Genomic DNA, 20655 nt, shown 5'->3' on the forward strand with positions numbered 1-20655 from the left:
AGCAAAATAGCAGAAATAATTAGAAGCAGACGAAGGAGGTCTTTGAAAAAGAAAGGGAGGTAGTTGTCTGTATATACATCTAAACTATAGATCTGTTCATTAGACATTGAGCCATATAGCTATCAATTCAATGATGTATGTGATTGGTTTTGAAACAAAAAGTCGTCTTTTGAAAGTAATAAATCGACGGAAATTGAAGGCTGCTTATTACACTTGTACCGAAAGTTTTATAACTTTCCTATTTGGCCCCAAAAATTTGTTTTTTTGTTGTTGAATTTTGATGGTTTGATTGATTATCTTATCCCTTATAATCGATGTGAAAGAAAAACACTTTTTTGATTGCTGATTAATATATTTAACAATAACAATAAAAATAATAATGACCAACAGCGAACATTACAAATATAATCATTTTAATAACTAAATAAGCACAGAGAATATGAATATTATCACTTTGTAGTAGAAATAACAAGTAACAGAGATTCTATTGATTATTTATCCTTCGCACATTCCATCCATTACGTTCTGGGGGATGCAATTTTTATGGTGGGGCTGGGCAGATTTTCTAGTAAGGATTGCCGACAAAAATTGAGCCGATTGTCTGGAACACAGCAAGGACCATGTCGCCGATCAGGTTGTACATCTCAGCTCTAGAAAGATAGGGTTTATATTAAACAAGGGTGGCAACATCCATATAAGAAAAAAAACATAGAACTAGGATGGACAAACGTATAAAGGGAATTATAGTGTATGTCCAGTGGTCATAAAAAGGAAGATAATAGAACGATCGATACAAGTAAACCACGGAATTAGTTAATCCTTACTTAATCCTTAATTCTTCCCTCTATCTTAAATAAGAGCCGAGCTAATCAGGCGGATAGACATTTTAATTCATAGATTAGCTTTGATTTAAAAGAGACGATTATGTCTATATAAAGAAAATAGGATTTGTCATTTTCAGAGCAGGAATTTTAGAAGTTTAGGTCTATAATTTTACACAAATTACTGTATTGCCCTGACCGTATAAGCGGGATGGAATATTCTAAGTAACAAGGATGACAACATTCATAAGTAGCGAAGCACAAAAAACAGTGGAAAAAAGCGACAAATTGAGTTATAAAGAAAAGAAAGAGAGAATCGGAAAAAAACACAAAGAAAATCACAAAACCTTTAAGTTTTTAAAAGAAAGATGGATAAAACAATGTATAGATTGAATGCGCGTATGTTACAGGAATTTCAGCAGTCTGCATCCAATCAGAATTCCATCTTAGCGTTACAGACTGGCTGACGGACAGACAAAATGAATGAAAGCGTAGCTTTGATAATAAAACGATGTTTCATACCTGGCGCTACGACCATTCACAAGTTCAGCAAGTTCGGCCAGTCTGTCAGCTGAAATAAGATAATCATGAAACTCTATCCTTAATTGTGGAAACTTTTTTGAAAACCTTTTTGCAGAAATTAATATGAATGAATAAATAACCATTTCATTATTTTATAAAGTTTCAAAGTGCTTAACAATAATATATTCTCGGATACCAAAAAGTTAGAAAGATTTAAATTAATTATACCACCGAGGCATTGTTTTTACATTTAAGGACCCCCTCCTCCCTAAATAGAGAACAATTTTTTAAAATAATTACAAGCAAACTGTCTGATATCATTTTATGATAAGGATATGAACTAGCGGTAGCCCCTAAAGGCCTCTAGGGGCACTTAAATTAAAAATATTTTGTATACTTACAATCAAACTGTCTGATATCAATGTTGAGAGAATGGAGGGCGGTCTTGATTATCCTGGAGACATTCAGTTATCAGCCATTGATAATTTTTTTTCTCGTATTCATTCGAATCCGGTGGATAGGAACCGGTTCTTATTCAATTCATAATACGAAAAAACTATGTCTAGCATCGTATTATATCCAGCTTTCTACGAATATAAAAATGAACAATCATAAGATTAAAACCAGTTTTTTTAGCCCGTGCCTTCGGCGCCTCAGGGCTAAAAAAACTGGTTTTAATCTTATAATTGTACATTCTATATCCGCGGAAAGCGGTTTATAATACGATGAAAGAAATAACTATTACATGGATCTTATTGGATAAAACAATGGATGATAAATTGATATAAGTGTATTGTATATCCCCAATTATGATATACAAGATAACCCTTCTGTAGATTCAAATTATTAGTTGAAATTTTTGGACACAAATAGTTTTGAACTAACCAAGTACCTAAAGATTCTAAGCCAACGAACAAAATAACGAGGTTATAAAACTTTGGGTACCAGTGTAATTAACAGCCCAAATAAAGCTTGTACCGTACAATGTGCAAGTCCCCTGGAAGGGGTCGGGTTTTACTGTGCTCGACTAAAGGCATGTTGAGGAAACCGCCTCTTAATATCTTAAAAGTTTATTTGATCAATTTTGCAATGGCTGATAACTTTCTTTGCTAGTTGTCCTTCTTGTCCGAATCTTGCCTTCTTAATTCCATACTTCTCCTCGTCCAGAATGTCAACAACAACCTGAAATAATAATTATACAGCATACACACCTCTGATGGAAGTGAATCCAGCAAATCTGGCTTGGTCAGTTTAGACAAATACTAAGATATTAACTTAATTTTGTTAATTAATTTTAAGGAGCAATTCAAGCAACTATCCTAAGCAGTGATCTTAAGGTAAGGATAGAAACATTGTGTTCTTTTATTGAATATCAATAACTTATTACAAAGCTAGTAGTGTCCAAACTTTTCATCAAACAGTTTTGACCTACATAAGCAGTATACTATTTTTATAATCATTGAGTATGTATATAAATTTATATTCACTTGTATTATCCCTTAAGATTCCAGGATAATATAAACTTTGTAAAAGGCATGCCAAAATATAGTTAACTTATGTTAGCAATTTTGTTTAATCTATATATATATAGCTAACACATAACATGTATGCTAAACATTCATTATTATTCATTCATGACCCCTCAAGCAGGGATCTTAAGGGATAAGACAATGGGCGATTAACTGATTTACTTCCAATTAAATAGATATTTTAAAATAGTTAATGTTTATAGCATTTATAAAAAAAAACTTTTAAAATTGATGAGTTATCCCTTTATATTAAAGAAAGGGGTTGAGAAAGATCGAGGTTAGCAGGGATCTAAAGGGATAAGACATTGAACGATAAATTGATGTTGTATATCCGAATGCTAACAAACAAAATTTTCCTTCCTGTAGATTAAAATTATTTGTTGAAATTTTTTGACGCTTCTAGTTTGCACAACCAATTAAGATTTGATAAAAGTACCCAAAGTTTTCAAAAACAAACAATGACTAAAAATGTTTTCAGACTTTGGGTACCAGTGTAATTAACATCCCAATGTCCCCTCCATCCCTGGAGGTTAGAGATGAATGCAAATTTTCCTGGAAAATATTTTTATTCAGGGTCTGACAGACATCATAATCATCATAGATCAGGGATAAGACATTTAAATATTTATTCCAATACGAAATAATATACAAACATAGTTAAAACATAATAATAATAAAAAGATAAAATTAAGACATAAATCGATCCACATAGAACGAATAAAAGAAACAATGTGTATGTTAGGCTTAGTTTGATATGAAATTAATAAAATCATATATTATATTGTTATTCAAGCCAGCATTAAATCATCATAGATCAGGGATAAGACAATGGATGCAAAATTCATGCACATCCCATATGATGAGGAACAAAATTACCCTTTTCTGTAGATTAAAATTGATGATTAAAGGTTAGAATCATCTTGGAAATCTCTACAAAAATCAGCAATCTATCTTAAATAGTAGCCGAGAAATCCACTTTTCCCCACAATACTTCTGACAGACAGACAGACAGTTAATAATTTCGAATTATATAGAAGCTTTTATGTTGAAATTTTATAAACAATCCTTTTTTGCAGTCTCCTAAAAACACTTTTGAAAGATCAAATGTTAATAAAGAAATAAACCTTGATCATAATAGAGAAATCTTCATGCATGCACAAAATATAACAAGGATGACAACAACCATAGTAGCGAAGCTCAAAAATTATGGATGGACACCCGGAAAAATGAACTATAGATTAGGGATATAAATATTAACATTAAACTAAAATAAATCTCAATTAAACTTGGTGAAAATATGAAGAATGTGAACTTATTAATGCCTAAAAATTTTACGCGCCAATCTTAAATAAGGAGCCGAGAAAATCATGCTTCCCCAAAAACGATTCAGACATACATTCATACAGACGGACATTAAAAATTTTAGAGTAGCTTCAAGATTATTAAAAGAATATTAATTTTATAATCCTATGAGAAAAAGTAGTAAGTTGTTATGTTCGTTTTAAGATCTTGCTTACCACTGAACTGATGAAATTATATGAAATACATTGTATGAAAGCTTAATATAGGTCTTGAAATGGTTTTAGGCTATTTGGTGGGGGAAGGGTAAGGTTAAAGTCCCACCACTTTAAAATTTAGTTATAAGAAGGAAACGATTTCTTTCAAAATACGTATAAACCTGTCCTGAATCTTTAAGAAGAGTCCAGTGGTTACTAAGATCTATTTGTTACAGACAGACACACATCCTGTTTCTTTTAGAAATGGATTCCTCATAATACAGCATTTTAGAAATGCTTACAAATGAAGCAGCATATAGTGCCTAATAAAAATTTACAGCATACAATACAAATGACCAATGATAGGCCGATAAACATTTACCCTTAGTCAATTACAACGTACACTGGCCTTTTATTGGTCATTTGTATTGTATGACGTCATCCTAATAAATAAAATAATAAGGTTTTTTTGTCTGGAGCTATAGATCTCGAAAAATGCTGTTCCAAATTGATTTTACTTTCCAGAGAAGTTTTACAAATATCTTGGGATGGTTTAAGGCTATTTGCCTTTCCAACCTTGCCCTTCTTTAGTAGATAGGGGCGATGCAACTAGTTGTTTATAAGGCACTATAAGCTGCTTCCTCGCAAATGTTAAAACTTAAGCTTACCATGATATTTTGAGCAAATTTATCTCTAAACATATCCTCAACGCTATGGACGTAGTTCACATCATCAAACCTACAATATTTTTCATCAGTTTAAATGGTTTCTTTTTTTATATTTTTAATAATTTCATTCTTCTAAATCGTGTATTTTATAGTTTCTTTTGTGAAAGATATGTAAAATTTGAAAAGAGGGTCAGGATTCGTTTTTACAGTGAAGCTTCTTAGAGGTCTAGAAAACTTTATTTATAACTAAAATTGAAAGTAGAGAGTTGATTTTTCTCCCCTCTCCTTCTCAGAATGCCCCTTAAACCTTCCAAGTGCTTAGCAGCTAGTCTGTATAAAAGAATATACCATACCATGCAGTGAAAGAACTTTATAGTAAGTCCAAAGGGATTGAAATATCAAATACGCAGACAACCATCCAACCAACCAGGATCCTTGTCCGCAAGTTAAAACTGTGCATAGTAATGAATAATGATTAATGTCTGTTTTGGGCCAAGGCATCATCTGACATAAAAGCAGGAAGTATAACTTTTATCGTCTTTAGTTAAGATGTGGTTTTGACCGAGATTCGAACTCATAACCTCTTAAACATTTTTATACCTAGACACAGAGACGCCTGGGTACATCTTGGTCATCATCTTAGGCATCAGACGGGGCACAATCTAAAAGAAAACATTGTTGCAACAATTTCAATGTTATCTTTTAAGGTACTTTGACTGAAATAGTGATGGAAAGAAATAGATGCCTATTGCACAGAAGGATCAAAGTTTACCCTCTAATAATCAAATGACCTATAGACCAATACCGACTGTCTGACAGACCAAGTTAAATATATACGGGATGCTAGTTGGTAAATAGAATCTTCCAAAAAATAAAAGCTGTCTATCTTGAATATATGCCGAGAAAATCACGTTTCCACTTGAACGTAGCTGACTGACAAACGACAGGATTGACGGACATTTGAAATTATAGAGTAGCATCGCTACTAAAATTACCAACTTACCTTAGGAATCATAGTGACCATGAGGCTAAGAATCAGAGAGGTGGGGGAGGTCAGTCCCTGAAAATAGAAACAACTAATTTCTTTTGTGAGCAAGGATAAATTTTTCCATAAACAGAGAAGAAAAGTTAATTAAATTTAAAAGAAAAGTATATTGTAAGACTAAAATGTACAATAAATATCCTTTTATTCTAAACAATTTAAGGATTAGTTAATTTTTTTATAGGAATCTTAAGGATTGAATTAAGTTACAATTTACTCCATGATAATGAACAAAATATTCCTTCTGTAGATTAAAATTATTGAAAAAAACATTGAATTCGACAATTAGTTGACATAATATCGACATAACGACAGTCTAATGACATAGAATCTACAGGGTTTTTATAGAGTAGCTGCGCTACACACACGCTGTACGTCTGTCTGTCTGTCTGTACGTACCTCCTTGATGATGCCGGAGTCATAGATGTTGTTGGACAGCTCTGCAAACTGATCCATCTTGTTCTATTCTGAAAATTAATCAAAATATGTTAATTAAGATACCTCAAAAAAAGAGGAACTGATAAGGTTCTTCATTATCAAAATGAATTGAGGGGACATTAGTACCCCAAGTTTTTTATAATCATTTCCTTATGGAAGGCCTAAAAACCTTGAGTAATACTGTAATATCTTTAATAATTTTGTTTATTATAATTAGGGGTATACATGCATTTGTTGTTATTTTTCTTATCCTTTAAGATCCCTACTCATAGGAGAAGCTTAATATTAGTCAAGGAAGGTTCAAAGAAATTTATATTGAATGAGAATTGATTATAATCCAGATAAAATTTGTTTCATTTTGTTGATAAGTATTTGATAAAAGTCATGGCTAACATATAATCGAACTCACTTTGATTAAATTGATATATTATTATATATATATATTATATATTATTATATATATTATATTGATTTAAAAAACATGAAAAAAAAATAAAATAAAAAGATCTTTTAAAATAACCTATTTCATAAAGCCTAAACAAAAACCACCGTCTTTGGTCTTTATCTAAATAGGGTGGAGAATTTTTTGTACTAAAAATTCAAGGATTTTTATATAGGATATTTTTTTTAGATTATATCTGGTAAATATATATAGGGCTTATTTTTTTTATGACACTCCCAAAAATCAGGAATCTAAAGGGATAAGACAATGGTCGATAAATTGATGTATATATCCAATGATGATACACAAAATAAACTTCTCAGTGGAATTAGTGGTGAAACCAGTCCCCTAAGTTGTCAAGTCATCGAATAAGAGAGCATTATTATAAAACTGTAGGGACTAGTGTTATAAACACTACAATGTCCCCTCCCTCCCTGCCAAAAAATATACATTATCTCAGAAATTTTAATGGATTGGACAATAGATGATAAATTGATTTACACTCTCCCAATCACGATGAACAAAGAAACCCCTACTGTATTCAAATATTGTTGGAGTTTATCGTAAGTCCCCAGAGTTTTTTAGCCAACGAATGATAAAATCTGTGTTATTATTGTGGTTATTGAAAGTATTTCCATTGAGAAATGGAACATTGAGCTTTTTATTACACTAGTCCCTAAAGTTGTATAGTAACGTTTTATTATTCGTTGGTTTAACAACTTTCGAGATTTTTATTGGTTGGTTCACTATGTTATTGTTCAGTGTCAAACGTTTGAACCACTAAATGTAATCTACAGAAGGGGTAATTTTGTAATTCATCACTGGGACTGTACTTCCATTTATTTCGCATTGTCTTATCCCTTTAGATCCTTGAATAATATTCTAATATTGAACTTTGCATAAGTTTAAACTAAAATAATCCTAGAAGCCTCACAAGTGTCAAGTAATAATAAGTATGAACAAGAACATAAATGTCCTTGAATAGCGCAGCATTAAATTTAGGCATGTTAGAATTGTCCTATCGATTCCAAACTTGACATGATAAGTCCTGTAACAATTGGGTACGATTTAAGAAAGAGTAGCAACTCTATAACTATTACCAGAAATTCAGTATGTCCATCATATATTTCTTGGAAAATTGAAGGAGAAGTTAAAATTAGTTAAAATCTGAATTATCAATCCCTAAAATGGACGGACGTACATGCATGATATATTTATAGGGTAGCTGCGCTAGTAACAATTCAACTAGAAAGGAGTTGGGGGGGGGGGGGGGGGGGGTAAGTAGGTTCATACCTTTATGAAACTGAATTATATCAAATATGTAATACTTAAATCTATTTTTTTCCTCTTATGATAATTTCAAAAATTGTATAATTGTTAAATCAAAACTGAAAAACAAACTTTTTGAGAAAAAAAGTATAATTTTCATTTTTTTATCTATAACATTAGCTGGTTAAAACTTTGGGTACTTATATTAAAGTTTGATTAGTTAGTTTCAACTCGTGATTTAATCTACAGAAATTGTTATTTTGTTCATCAACATTGGGGATGTACATAAATTTATAGTCCATTGTCTTATAGTCTCTCAGAATATCGTATTATTATTATGTTACAAAAATTAACATCGAATTTGTATAAAAATAACATTAAGTTAAATCGACCTTGAATAATAATATAAGGTAATAAATCCTTCTTTAATATACCCCCACGATCATATTTACATTTTTCCGCCAGGGAAAAGACAATGGACGACAAATTTAAGTACCTACCTCATCACGATAAACAAAATACCCTATATCTAGAAATCAAATCAACAAGATTTAATAAAAAGTACCCAAATTTTTAAAGCTAACAAATATGAAAACTTTGGGTACCAGTTTAATTTACAGTCCAATATTCCCTCCCCCCTGTATTTCCGCTACATCTAAACTTGAAGGTTGGGGAGAGGTGTTTTAAATAACCCCCATATATGGAGAAATAGTCATAAATATGAGCGTTTGTTTATTTATTGACGCGTAGCTTCTCTAATAGTTATTTATCGCATCGTATTATAGACAGCGTTCCGCGGATATTAAAATTAATAAGAAGACCCGGGCTAAGAAAATTATTTATTTTAATATATGTGGAAAATGCCTGTGATTCTATGCTGTAGATTATTTTTCAGTATGGCTGAGAACCGTATCTAATCTAGAGGATATTAATCGGTTTTCAAAGCCATTGTGGAAAATAATAATTTTTTTTTGTCGAACTAGACAAAAATTTTTGGTACTTTTATTTAATTTTTATTGGTTGGTTTCGATTAACTTTTAATCTACATATGGGGTAATTCTGTTTGACATTATAGGGGATTTATTTATCGTCCATTGTCTTATCCCAGGATCTGATACATTTCACTTAAAGAAAGTGTAAAAATAAATTTATAAAAATTCAGACATTTTACATGTAAATGATTTTTTCCTTCGCATACATGCTCAAGCAATTTAAACATTTGCATACGGCCTTCGTAGGGCTTTTAGTATATTTTAAGGTGGGGATTTTCTATAATTAGGTTAGGTCCGTACGTCTGTAATGGATAGCTCTAATCGCTATTAAAGGCATGTTAAAATATATATTTCAAACTAAACATGATGATATTCTTAACAACAAGGTACAGTTATCGTATTAATCTAACTTTTGGAATGAATTCTAGGACTTTAGACACTATGCTATAAGCAAATCATCTCTACAATCAAGTTTTTAAGTGTAAGTATGTCTGTATTAAAACATCCTGTAATGCGGTGTTGCTTAATGGTTGTCAGTGTTCGTTTGTCTGTCTGATTTATCGATCGTTTTTATGGATGTTGTCATCCTTGTTTATTCATATAAACCCATTTACATTATGATCTTATCTTTAGAGGTAGGCTAAATCAAATTGTTAAATTTGGAACATTTTTAAAGATATTCATTCATGAAACAAAAAGTAGTTATGGATCTTAAGGGATAAGTCAATGGACGTCGTTATATTATGTACATCCCCAATGATGGAAAACAAAATTTTCCCTCCTCTAGATTAAAAAGTTAAAAGTTTGGATAATATATTCAAAAACTAACCAATCAAAATTTAATAAAAGTACCCAAAATTTTAGTGCCAACGAATATGATAAAGTCGTCATAAAACTGTGGGTACCAGTGTAATTTACATTCTAATGTCCCCTCCCTCTCTGAATAAGAAAATAATAAGATTTTGAATTCATAAAAGATGCAAAAATTTTATGAAAAATTATATAATATCTCTTGAAAGATTTTGTATAATAAATAATAATATTAAGTATTTATTGCATATTTATATTTAGTCAAAATTATAAGTATTTACTCAGAAACCTTAGTAGAACAATTTTATTATCTAAATATATGTAAAAATACATTTAAAGGTTATAAACCAAATAACCCCCACTGCATATTAAAATCATTGGTTTAAAAATGTGGACACTTCTAATTTGAACCAACTATTAAAGATTTAAAAAGTACCCAAATGTTTTTGAGCCAACGAATGAAAAAGCACATGTATAAAACTTTGGGTACCATTATAATTTACAGTCTAATTTTACATCCACCTAATTCTAAAAAATAGCCAAAAACCACACAAAGACCCATGTGAAGCTTACATAAAATGAAGATTTCAATCCTTTCAATGGTTAGCTTGATCATAACAGAGAAACATAATAATTCTTATAACAAAATAAAACAATATTTATCTTTAGTGTAATCTATATTTGGATCTACTGCAGTTCATGGTAAAATATTGCTGGTAACGAATGCTTCCTGTTTCCTGGCAATGTTAGAAGATTCCTGGATCTAGCATAACAAGAAATATATCTGGAGCCACCAATGTTTAACTTTCCTGGTTGCCAGCAATTTATGCATATTCCTGGCCACTGCCATGTTTGAAATATTCCTGTTAAAAAGCAATATTTCCCTTTTTAATTCCAATTTCCCTTTTATTACACTTACCCCACAATTAGAGGTTGATAAGATTCACACAACTCAAAAGTGGCTATTTTAGCATTTTTGTCTGATATGGTGTTGGGTGGGAGGGTAGTGGTGTTTCTCTGTTTTAATTGAGGGAGTTAGGAAATGCTTTAAATATTGAAATGCTCTGCTACAATTCACAGTATATTAAAACCTTAAACTGATCAAATGTAAATAATGAATTAGAGAGGGGGGGGGGCGGGACTGAGACAAATATCATAAAAATTCCTTATTTCTAATTTTTATCAACAGTTAATAATACAACGTTTACGTAGGTGTAAAAAGTAACAATATAAAAGTAGTCAGGAAAAACTTTAAGGTTAATAGGTCCTGAGAAGGTTTTTTACTATTTTGGTTAATTTGAGGGTATCATCCACAATCCTCCTAAGATAAACCACCACTAGATATTATTATATTATTATAATTTTTTGGTTTATCGGTTGGCAAGATCCCTCTGTGGACACAAAATCGGACACCCTGTTACCTATAAATAAGTATGAAACTCATTATGTAATTGTAACTTACTTTTCCTAAATATTTTACTTTAAATTATAATCCTTCGCTACTTTATATTGTAGATTATAGCAGTTGCGCCCCTAGCATCATGAGACTCCGTTTTAAATTGATAGAAAGGGGGCAGAAAATAGCCTAAAACCATCATGGGACCTTGTGAAGCTTCTCTAAAATGAAGAACTCAATGGAATCATTGGTTAGTGAGATCTTAATTGAGAAAAAAACAAATATTGCTATATTGTCAGTCAACCTTGCTTGCTTAAGTTTACAAAGCATAAAAAGGAGGGAAGATAATTTGAATTTAAAACACCCGCCAAAAGTATCAGAGATTGAAATTTAAAAATGAGTAACCAATTAGCTTTTTTGTCCAGAGGTTACGTTATCTTAACTCGAATACCAATTAAAACTCCGTATTTTATAAGACGAAATAAAAATGCCATTCAAATTTTGGCGCGAAAGTGTTCTATCCCGTAAAGTTTATACAACCTCAGTTAATTGAATTTAAAAACTCGCGCTACGAAATTTTGGCGCGAATTTAATCATATGTGTGTAAAGGTTTATTGATTTAAATTTGAAAGTCTAAGAATGGGAGGGAATAGAATAATTTGAAATAAAAATCTCCCGCCATAATCTAATTACTTACATGGTTTCATGGTCTGTACTTCCCAGTTACGCCACTCTTTTTGTTGGTTTAGGCTAGAATTGTTGGCGTTATACTCATAGAATTTTTTTTCAATTTTGATCCCCCCCTCCCTGGCCGCGGCCTTTTTTTTATAATTAGGTTAGTTTAGGTTATAGGGGCTAGTATTAAGTTTTGGCATTCTATAGGCGATCAAGTTCGTTGGTTTTACTGTTTGATTTCAGAGCCTCACTTAGAAAAAAAATAATTTATTAATACGATTCAATATATTATAAAAATAAAAAGGCGCGCCCAAATTTTGGCGCGAAATTGGATATGAAGATAGAAACAGTTAAATGTATAGGTAAAGATCTTACTCTCCTATATCCTTCCCCCACCTTTATTAATAAAATATTGAAGCAACTGTCCCTTATTAATCATTGCTGTTTACCCCCTAAGAAAATGTGATAAGGGGTATGGGGTAAAAACTCCTGTAAGCCAGTAATCTTCTCTCATTGCTGGTAACCTGGAAAATTTGCATATTGCCAGCTAACAGGAACCTAGGATTTAGGGGAATATGCGTGCTGCTGGATCCAGGAATCTTGTAATATTGCCAGAAACCAGGATGCATTCGTTACCAGCAATATTTTACCATGAACTGCAGTAGATCCCTATATTTTAAAAAAAACTTCCTGGTTTAAACAAGGATGACAACATCCATAAGCACGGATGGACAAACTTACAAAGTGTGTTAATAACGGACCAAGTATGTTATGTATTGGATTCTCATTTGTATATAGTGATTCATGACCAAAAATATCAGCCATCTATCTAAAACAGCATCCGAAGAAATCGCATTTACTTATCGTTACGGTAGGATGGACTGACGTACATTGTTATTTATAGAGTAGCTTCGCTACTAAAAACAGCTATGTATAATGTGTATACTTTTTAATTAAGAAAAAAGCAAACAATACACTAACATGATAAAAATATAAAAAAAAGATAAAATCTTGTTTGAGAATTGCTCAGTTGTGACCGGGCTTTTTTGTGTTTCTTTTTTAGCAAAGCATCTTAATAACTGTATGTCCGTTAGACCGTTTGTCTTGTTTATATGTAAACGAAAGTAACAGAATGCACAATCTTTAATAAACATTAGTTTACTGTATGTGTAGTAAGTCATTTCTGTATTAAAGTTTGCTTTCAAAGGGATCTAAAGGGATAAGACAAAAACCAACAAATTTATGTACATCCCCTATGATGGTACATAAAATTACCCCTTCTATAGATTAAAATTAGTGACTCAAACGTTTCAAAAATCAACTTTATGAATCAACCAATCAAAATTCACCTTAGTCTCCAAAATTACTAAGCTAACCAATCAGAAAACGTTATTATAAGACTTTGGGGACAAGTGTAATAAACAGCCCATTGTCTCCTCTTTCTCTGGCTTTCAGATTTGAAGTATGCTTGATTTATGATGGAGGGAGGGCTTTTTGGGGTTAAAGACGCACCCGCTAATTAAAGAAGAAATAGCAAAACGTTCACAATTTTAAGAATGAACTGTCCAGCTACTAATCTTAAACTAATTATAAAGCTAGCAAAACAAACAATCACTTTCCCCTCTCAAGTTCCAGGAATGAAATACGTTATCCCTGTTGAAATTAAGGGGATTTTGTTGACATACAATATTATATATACTTTTATGTCGACTTTATAGCGTCATATTTGCCTTAAAAATACGTCGATATTTCTAATATACAAGGATGACAATTTCCGCAAAAGCTACGCTTATCAAATAAAATAGCAAGAATAAGGAATATAATATAAAATAAGAAACAACACATTTAATATAAGATTATTCCTTATCGTCCTAAGAATTACTATAAAATATAAAAAGTAAGAATATTATAGCATCCAATAAAGTAATTAGATTTATATTGGACGTATTAACTTCCTGATAATGATTATAGAGTTGATACGCTTTTTAAATTCAAATTAATAAGAAAATTCTAACATTATTATCTGTTAAAGACAGACGGATAAATCTACACTAATTGTAGAAAAACTTGGCTTTTAGAAATAAACCTACGAGGTAGCCTATATATGATTTTAACAATATAATTGTGTTTCTCGTATTCATTCGAATCCGGTGGATAGGAACCGGTTCTCATCCATACGAAAAAACTATGTCTAGCATCGTATTATATCCAGTTTTCTACGAATATAAAAATGTACAATCATAAGATTAAAACCAGTTTTTTTAGCCGGTGCCTTCGGCACCTCGGGGCTAAAAAAACTCGTTTAATCTTATAATTGTACATTCTATATCCGCGGAAAGCCGTTTATAAAACGATGCGAGAAATAACTATGCTGTGCTAATATCACCACCTAAGTCTAACACGGGCACTTCGTAGAAGTTTGCGGGTTTGAATAAAAGACAATTAAAAATAAAAATAAGATCTAAAGGGATAAGGCAATGGATCATAAATTTATATACATCCCAAATGATGATAAATAAAATCATCCTTCATCATCATCATCATCAAATTAAAACTATTGGTTGAAAATTTGGGACACCACTCACTAGTTCGGAACCAATCAATCAAAATTAAACAAAATGCCCAAATATTTGGAGCCACTTTGGGTATCTCTGTAATTTACATTCCATTGTTCCCTCCCTCCCTGAATATATAAATGTTATGTTTCAAAGTTTTCCTGTAGTGTATGTTTCTTATTTTATGCTAATTAAATCTTGCTTTACAATAAACCGATTGATTTTTTGTATTTAGGCTAAGCTTTTTATGTGCCCTAGGATGGTTTTATGCTATTTTATTTTCAGATTTAAGTCTTTGGCTAATTTTAAGGCTATTCTATTTGAGATATGCTAAATTTATCTACAACTAAAGAAACACTTATCCAAGTTCTGCAGGGAGGGAGGGGACATTTGACTAAAAATTACATAGGTACCCAACGTTTAAACCACGCTATCTTATTCGTTGGATTCAAACCCTTGGTTACTCTATTAAATTGTGATTGTATTGGCACGGTTCTAAAAAAATCACATTCAGAAGAAGTAATTTTGTAATACTATCATTGGTGATGTGCATCAATTTATAGTCCAATGTCTTATCCCTTAAGATCCCTGAAGTTCTGGGAAGTAAAAGGACACATTTCAAAGGTTTTTCCTTAATTTAAATAGAATTGTAGTAAAAACTTCAAGGTTTTTAAAAGCGAAGCTATTCTAGAATTCGTGGCGGTCCATCCGTACGTCAATGACAGCTCTATTATCGTTAATTTAGGCACGTTAGAATTGGCCTAACGAGCTCAAACTAAGCATGAAGATTCCTGTAACTGTTACGTACACATTAGAAAGCGTATATGATATGATTTTTACATGATATAAATATCCTATTCAACTTTAAAAAAAGAATGATTCCTATGATAACACGGCTTAATATTTTAAGCAATGTATCTCTATAATCAATTCCTAACATGTAGCTATATCATTAAAAAGTATGCTGTTTTTAAGCAATATTGCACCAAATCATGTTATCATCCTTATTTTTTTTTACAAGGTTTTATCCAAAGAAGATACTTTATCTTTAGCAACGATACTATTCTATAAGTGTTTTTGTTTATCCGTGATCCAATATTACAAAAAGAAACTATAACTTCCTTTTTCATTATTTTACGGTTTTGTTTTATGTTTCGTTAAAGTCACTTATATGTTCAAAAATAAGTATTATAAAAATTCCTTTAGCTTTTGAACTACCCTAAGACTCTGTTACATTTAAAGTTTGTCTGTCTGTCGGTAATGCATAGTTCTGATTCTTAATATATGCATGATATGATTATCTCATACTTTTTAAACATTGTAGGCAACAATGAGTTATAATTTTAAAAGCTGAAAAACTGTACCAAATACCAAATAGGGCCTTTTAAAAAATGTTAATTGTTATTGTTACATTAAAGAAAATTCAACTCGAATTTCAAAAAGTTGATTTCTAGGACGACTATGGAATAAATGAAAAGCGAACCTAGTAATAGTGTCTAACTTTTTATCTTTGTGACGTAACAAAAATCCATCTCTTATTTAGGGGTTTCCTTTCCCACCTCCCCTCTCATCCTTCGATTTTTGTAACGTCACAAAGAAAAAAAGTTAGACACTATTACTAGGTTCATGAAAAGCATAATATCATCATACATTAATTTCTATCTATATACGTTCTATAAATTATAAAGTTTGGCTGTCCAATATGATTATTTTTTTGAGCTTCGCTTCTATATGAATGTTATCATCCGTGTTTCTGTAATCGGATAAAAAAAACTAAAACTTGAATATCCAAGATTAAGTTGGCAACAAAAATGGACTTCAAGGTCAAATAAATTAAACTCAAGACAGATTTTTTAAAATTTACAAAGTTTGTAATATTAAAAATTAAAAATTCTATAATAATATTTTAAATTTATGAAAAAATAATAATAAAAAATCTGTTTTAAAAAAATCTTAACTCTTTTTTTGTTGATTGTTAAAAATAATAATTTAACTTGAAACCTGCAAAGCTTAACTAAAACTGCTAGCGAAGTAACTCAAGGATTGTTGAAATCAAATTCAAACGCGCTTTCAGTGCACTTAAATCTTTTAGGAAGAGAATAAAAAGGAAGTATGAGAGGGGTTGTAAAAACGCGCGTATTGTATATGCACACAAGAGCTAAGCAATAGACCAGCCTTGACCTAGCATTGGGGCAAACACACACACACACACGCACGCACCAAAGAAGTATATTCACATATGCACTGTAAACGCGCTTCACTATCTAACGCTCGCCGTGCGTTGCGCGTCCACTCGACCTAACATGACACAAGCTGAGTCAAGTCAGTTTGCCCCAATATTCAACCCCCCCCCCCGCCCATTGTTTATACCTCGTTAAAAAACTTCCTCGTCGCGTTACAAACCAAAACGCGCCCTTTTTTGTTCTCCGCGCACCCCATTTTGAATTGTTACATACTCAATCTCCTATACACTTATTGCCAGGAGTCTAAAGGGATAATACAATGGACGATATATTCTTGTAATCGTGATAAACAAATTAGCCCTTTACAAGATAAAAATTAAAAAGAACACTACTTGTTTGAAACCAACCAATCAAAATTCAATGAAAGTACAAAAAATATATTTTGGGTATCAAATGTCTCCTTCCTCTCTGCTTATTGCTAAGGAGGTGTGAATGTATAAGGGGTGTCATTTAGATTTTAAAAGTGGTGCTAGTTTGGTTTGTAGTCTTCAAATAAATCAAATAATAGAATTGATATAAAACAAGGATGACAACATCCTTAAGTAGCAAAGCTAATAAATCATGAATTGATATTGGGAATAAATTTACTATAGAGCAGTGTCATCCAACATATTTGATGAAATAGGGAAATGACGATAACTTCAAAATCACGCAACCTTTAAATCATGAAAAATAAAAAATCTAGGAATTGATCTAGCACTGCAATTAATAGACAAATCTTAATGAAATTTTATGGAAATATGTAGAATATGAGCATGATTTCAGTCATTAATCCTGAATAGGAATCGAGAAATTCATGAAAATCTAAAAATTTAGGAATCAATCTAGACAAATCTTAATAAAACTTGAAAATATGTTGAATGTAAAATTTCAGCCCTTTATCTTGAAAAGGTATTGAGAAAATTATAAAAACTTGAAAATCTAGGAATCGATCTAGCACCCCAAGCAACAGACAGATGGACAAAACAATGTTTAGATTAGATGGGCATGTGTCATAGTAATCTTTACTAAAAATTTCAGCTGTCTATCTTGAAAAGGAGCCGAGAAAATCATGTTTCCCTCAATGTGTCCCTTATGGACAGACGGACATATCAAATTATAGAGTAGCTTCGCTACTAGAAAAATTAAAGAAAATAAAAAGTAGCTGTATGTTGAGTTGCTTATCCTTGTAAACAACAAAGAAAAACAATTTTATTTTTCAGTGTAGTTTATTTATGCTTTCAAAATTGGAAGTAAATAATTGGTTTAACAATCTTATATCAGAATTAAAAAGTCTATGACAGTTGCCAGCTGCCAATGTTTGTGAGAAAACAGCTGCTTTTTTGAAAAAAATAATAAGTCATGTATGTGTGTTTGATAAGATTGAGTTTAAAATTTAAAGACAACAAATTGTGGTCACAGGAGCCAGTGAAAGATTGCTGTCAAATTTGAGAATCAGGACTGCAGCCTACCATCTTGAACAAAAAAATGTTAAGGGTTAAAGGCAATCAAACTGTTTCAATTAAAAACTTTAAAGAGAAGCATTGTTACTTACATAATATTTTCAAGTAAAAAAGGTTTATATCACAATGTTTAATCTGGAAACCTTACAATTATTAAGTTGTCACTTAACTCTTACATAACTTTACAGGATACTTCTTGAAATTATTTAAATTTTAAGTCTAATTACATTATGCAATTTTGTATTTCTTTAATTTTTGCATTTTAAAAGTAGTAATAGTTTAGATCATAAGAAAATCAGCTTCTTTAAAGTTATGGCAATCTACAAAGGAGCCAATTCTAACAACACTACTGATTGATTGCTGTACCCTAGTCTAACCCTGTGGGTTATACCTGTATCCAATTAAACTTAAGGTAGTCCAAAATACAAATTTCAAAATATAGAAAGCTTTCCACGGATAATAAAATGAAAAGTTTGAGATTATACTTTTGAAGTCTTCAATGTGTTGAAGGCAAAGACCAAGAAAATGATTTTTATTTGATAAATTGTGGAAAATTTTTGTAATACGATTCAACCAGTTTTAATTAAATGGATATTTATTGGTTTCAATGTCATACTAGAAGGTCGATTATTACTTATCCCTAAAAATACGACCAAAGACTATAAGGGCACCTAAAATCCATATCATTATTATTATTATTATTTTCATATAAAAAAAAACCCTCCAGCATTTTTAAAATCTCTTCCGACCTAATACACCCCCAAATTTCCCCCTATTTTATACATCCCCACCTCGAAATAGTAAAACCTAACCCCCCCCCCCCCCGACACAGTTTAACCCCATTCCTGCCCCAAGCAAATACCCTAGAGGAAGCAAAATGAAAAGCCAAAATAAGCCACAAAAACAAGAATAACTAAGTACAAAAGAAAAAAAATCAGGAAATAATTTTCAAATTTAAATATTTGTTTATTTACGTTATAGGCTATAGCATAAAGCATCAGAAAACAAAAGACAGTTATCTATTATACAAAGTAGAACGATGTCTGTCTGTTTGTTTGTTTGTAGCGAAGGATCTCGCTAACCGCTGAATCGATCGGGTTCTCCTTTACAGGGTAGCTTCTCATAGGTCCCGGGAAGGTTTATAACTATTTTCTTGGGGGATGGGACACCCCTTACCCCCCCCCAAAAAAGAAAAATACCCCCCCCCCCCAATTTTTTATTTAATTTTCTTTAAAATCTAAAACACGAAAAAATAGTTTGATAAAACCTCTTGGGGCAAAGCCCCTAGAGGCTAGGGGCGAAGCCGCTAGTTTCCAAATAAAGCAAAAATCTGGTAGATTTTATAATAAAAATATTAATTTAATTAATCTTTTATTCGCGAATAATAAAAAATAGTAGTTTTGTCCTTCGGCCCATCTGGGCCACCAAAACTGGAATATAATATTTCATTTTAACTTTCCGCGGAAAGCTGTCTATAATAAGATGCAAAAGTAACTATTCTATTTAAATAAATATTAGATAAGACATGTTAGAATGAACAGACGGAAGAAAAAAAGCGTAGCTTCGCTGCAATATATCTAAATGGGTAAATGAAATGCAAAATATCGATAACCTTAAGATATGCATTATGTATCGTTATACATTTTAAACTTCTATTAAAATTAACCCCTTTTTCATATATTTAAGCTAATAACAATTATAGTTTAAGATATGGGTCTTTTGTTAATAAAATATTTTTAAACGATACTTGTATGTATTCATCCTCCTGACTCCTGGGGGGGGGGGGGTGGATAAACCCCCTACATCAATCTAGTCTACATTCCCTAGGTACATGGAAGGTACAAGAATTCACCGCCTAATACAACCAAAAAATAGTCTAAAACCATCACAGGACCAGTAGGTATATTCCCTGAAGAGTAGAACACAATCGGTTCAGTGGTTGCCGAGATCTTAAGCTTCAGATAGACAGACATCGTTCTGCTTTTTATTTTAGACTAGCGGCTGTGTCCCTAGTATCTAGAAATATTATAAGGGACATGAAAGTGCAGAAAAATAACTTAAAACCTTACAACGACTTTTTTTATAAAAAAATAAACAGCCTAAAACCACCCTGGGACCTATAAGAAGCTTCACTCTAAAGGAGAACCATAACGGTTCAGCGGTTAGCGAGGTCCTTCGCTACAAACAAAAAAAGCTTACTACTTTAGGATAATAATTGATAAGTTTATTTTTTTTCTTTGTTAATTCCTATTGAATAGCATATTATCAATATATTGATTAAAAGTATTGAATATCTGGGATATTCACTCACTTTT

At 31.5% G+C, this 20655-nt stretch overlaps 1 protein-coding gene across 1 annotated transcript; it reads right to left on the bottom strand.

Moving 5' to 3' along the window:
- Positions 1 to 331: 331 nt before the first annotated feature.
- Positions 332 to 6560, bottom strand: LOC145335080 (uncharacterized). The gene is made up of 8 exons (XM_080180791.1): positions 6478 to 6560; positions 6040 to 6096; positions 5637 to 5698; positions 5037 to 5106; positions 2447 to 2525; positions 1745 to 1795; positions 1344 to 1392; positions 332 to 650 (listed from the first exon to the last, which is right to left on the bottom strand). Exons 1-8 carry the CDS (start codon positions 6532 to 6534, stop codon positions 566 to 568), a joined length of 510 nt encoding a protein of 169 aa, XP_080036917.1. The 5' UTR covers positions 6535 to 6560; the 3' UTR covers positions 332 to 565.
- Positions 6561 to 20655: the final 14095 nt, after the last annotated feature.

The sequence above is a fragment of the Acartia tonsa genome, chromosome 13 (genome assembly GCF_053477335.1).
Source record: "Acartia tonsa isolate MP-2025a chromosome 13, ASM5347733v1, whole genome shotgun sequence".
In the NCBI taxonomy this organism is placed as follows: Eukaryota; Metazoa; Arthropoda; class Copepoda; order Calanoida; family Acartiidae; genus Acartia; species Acartia tonsa.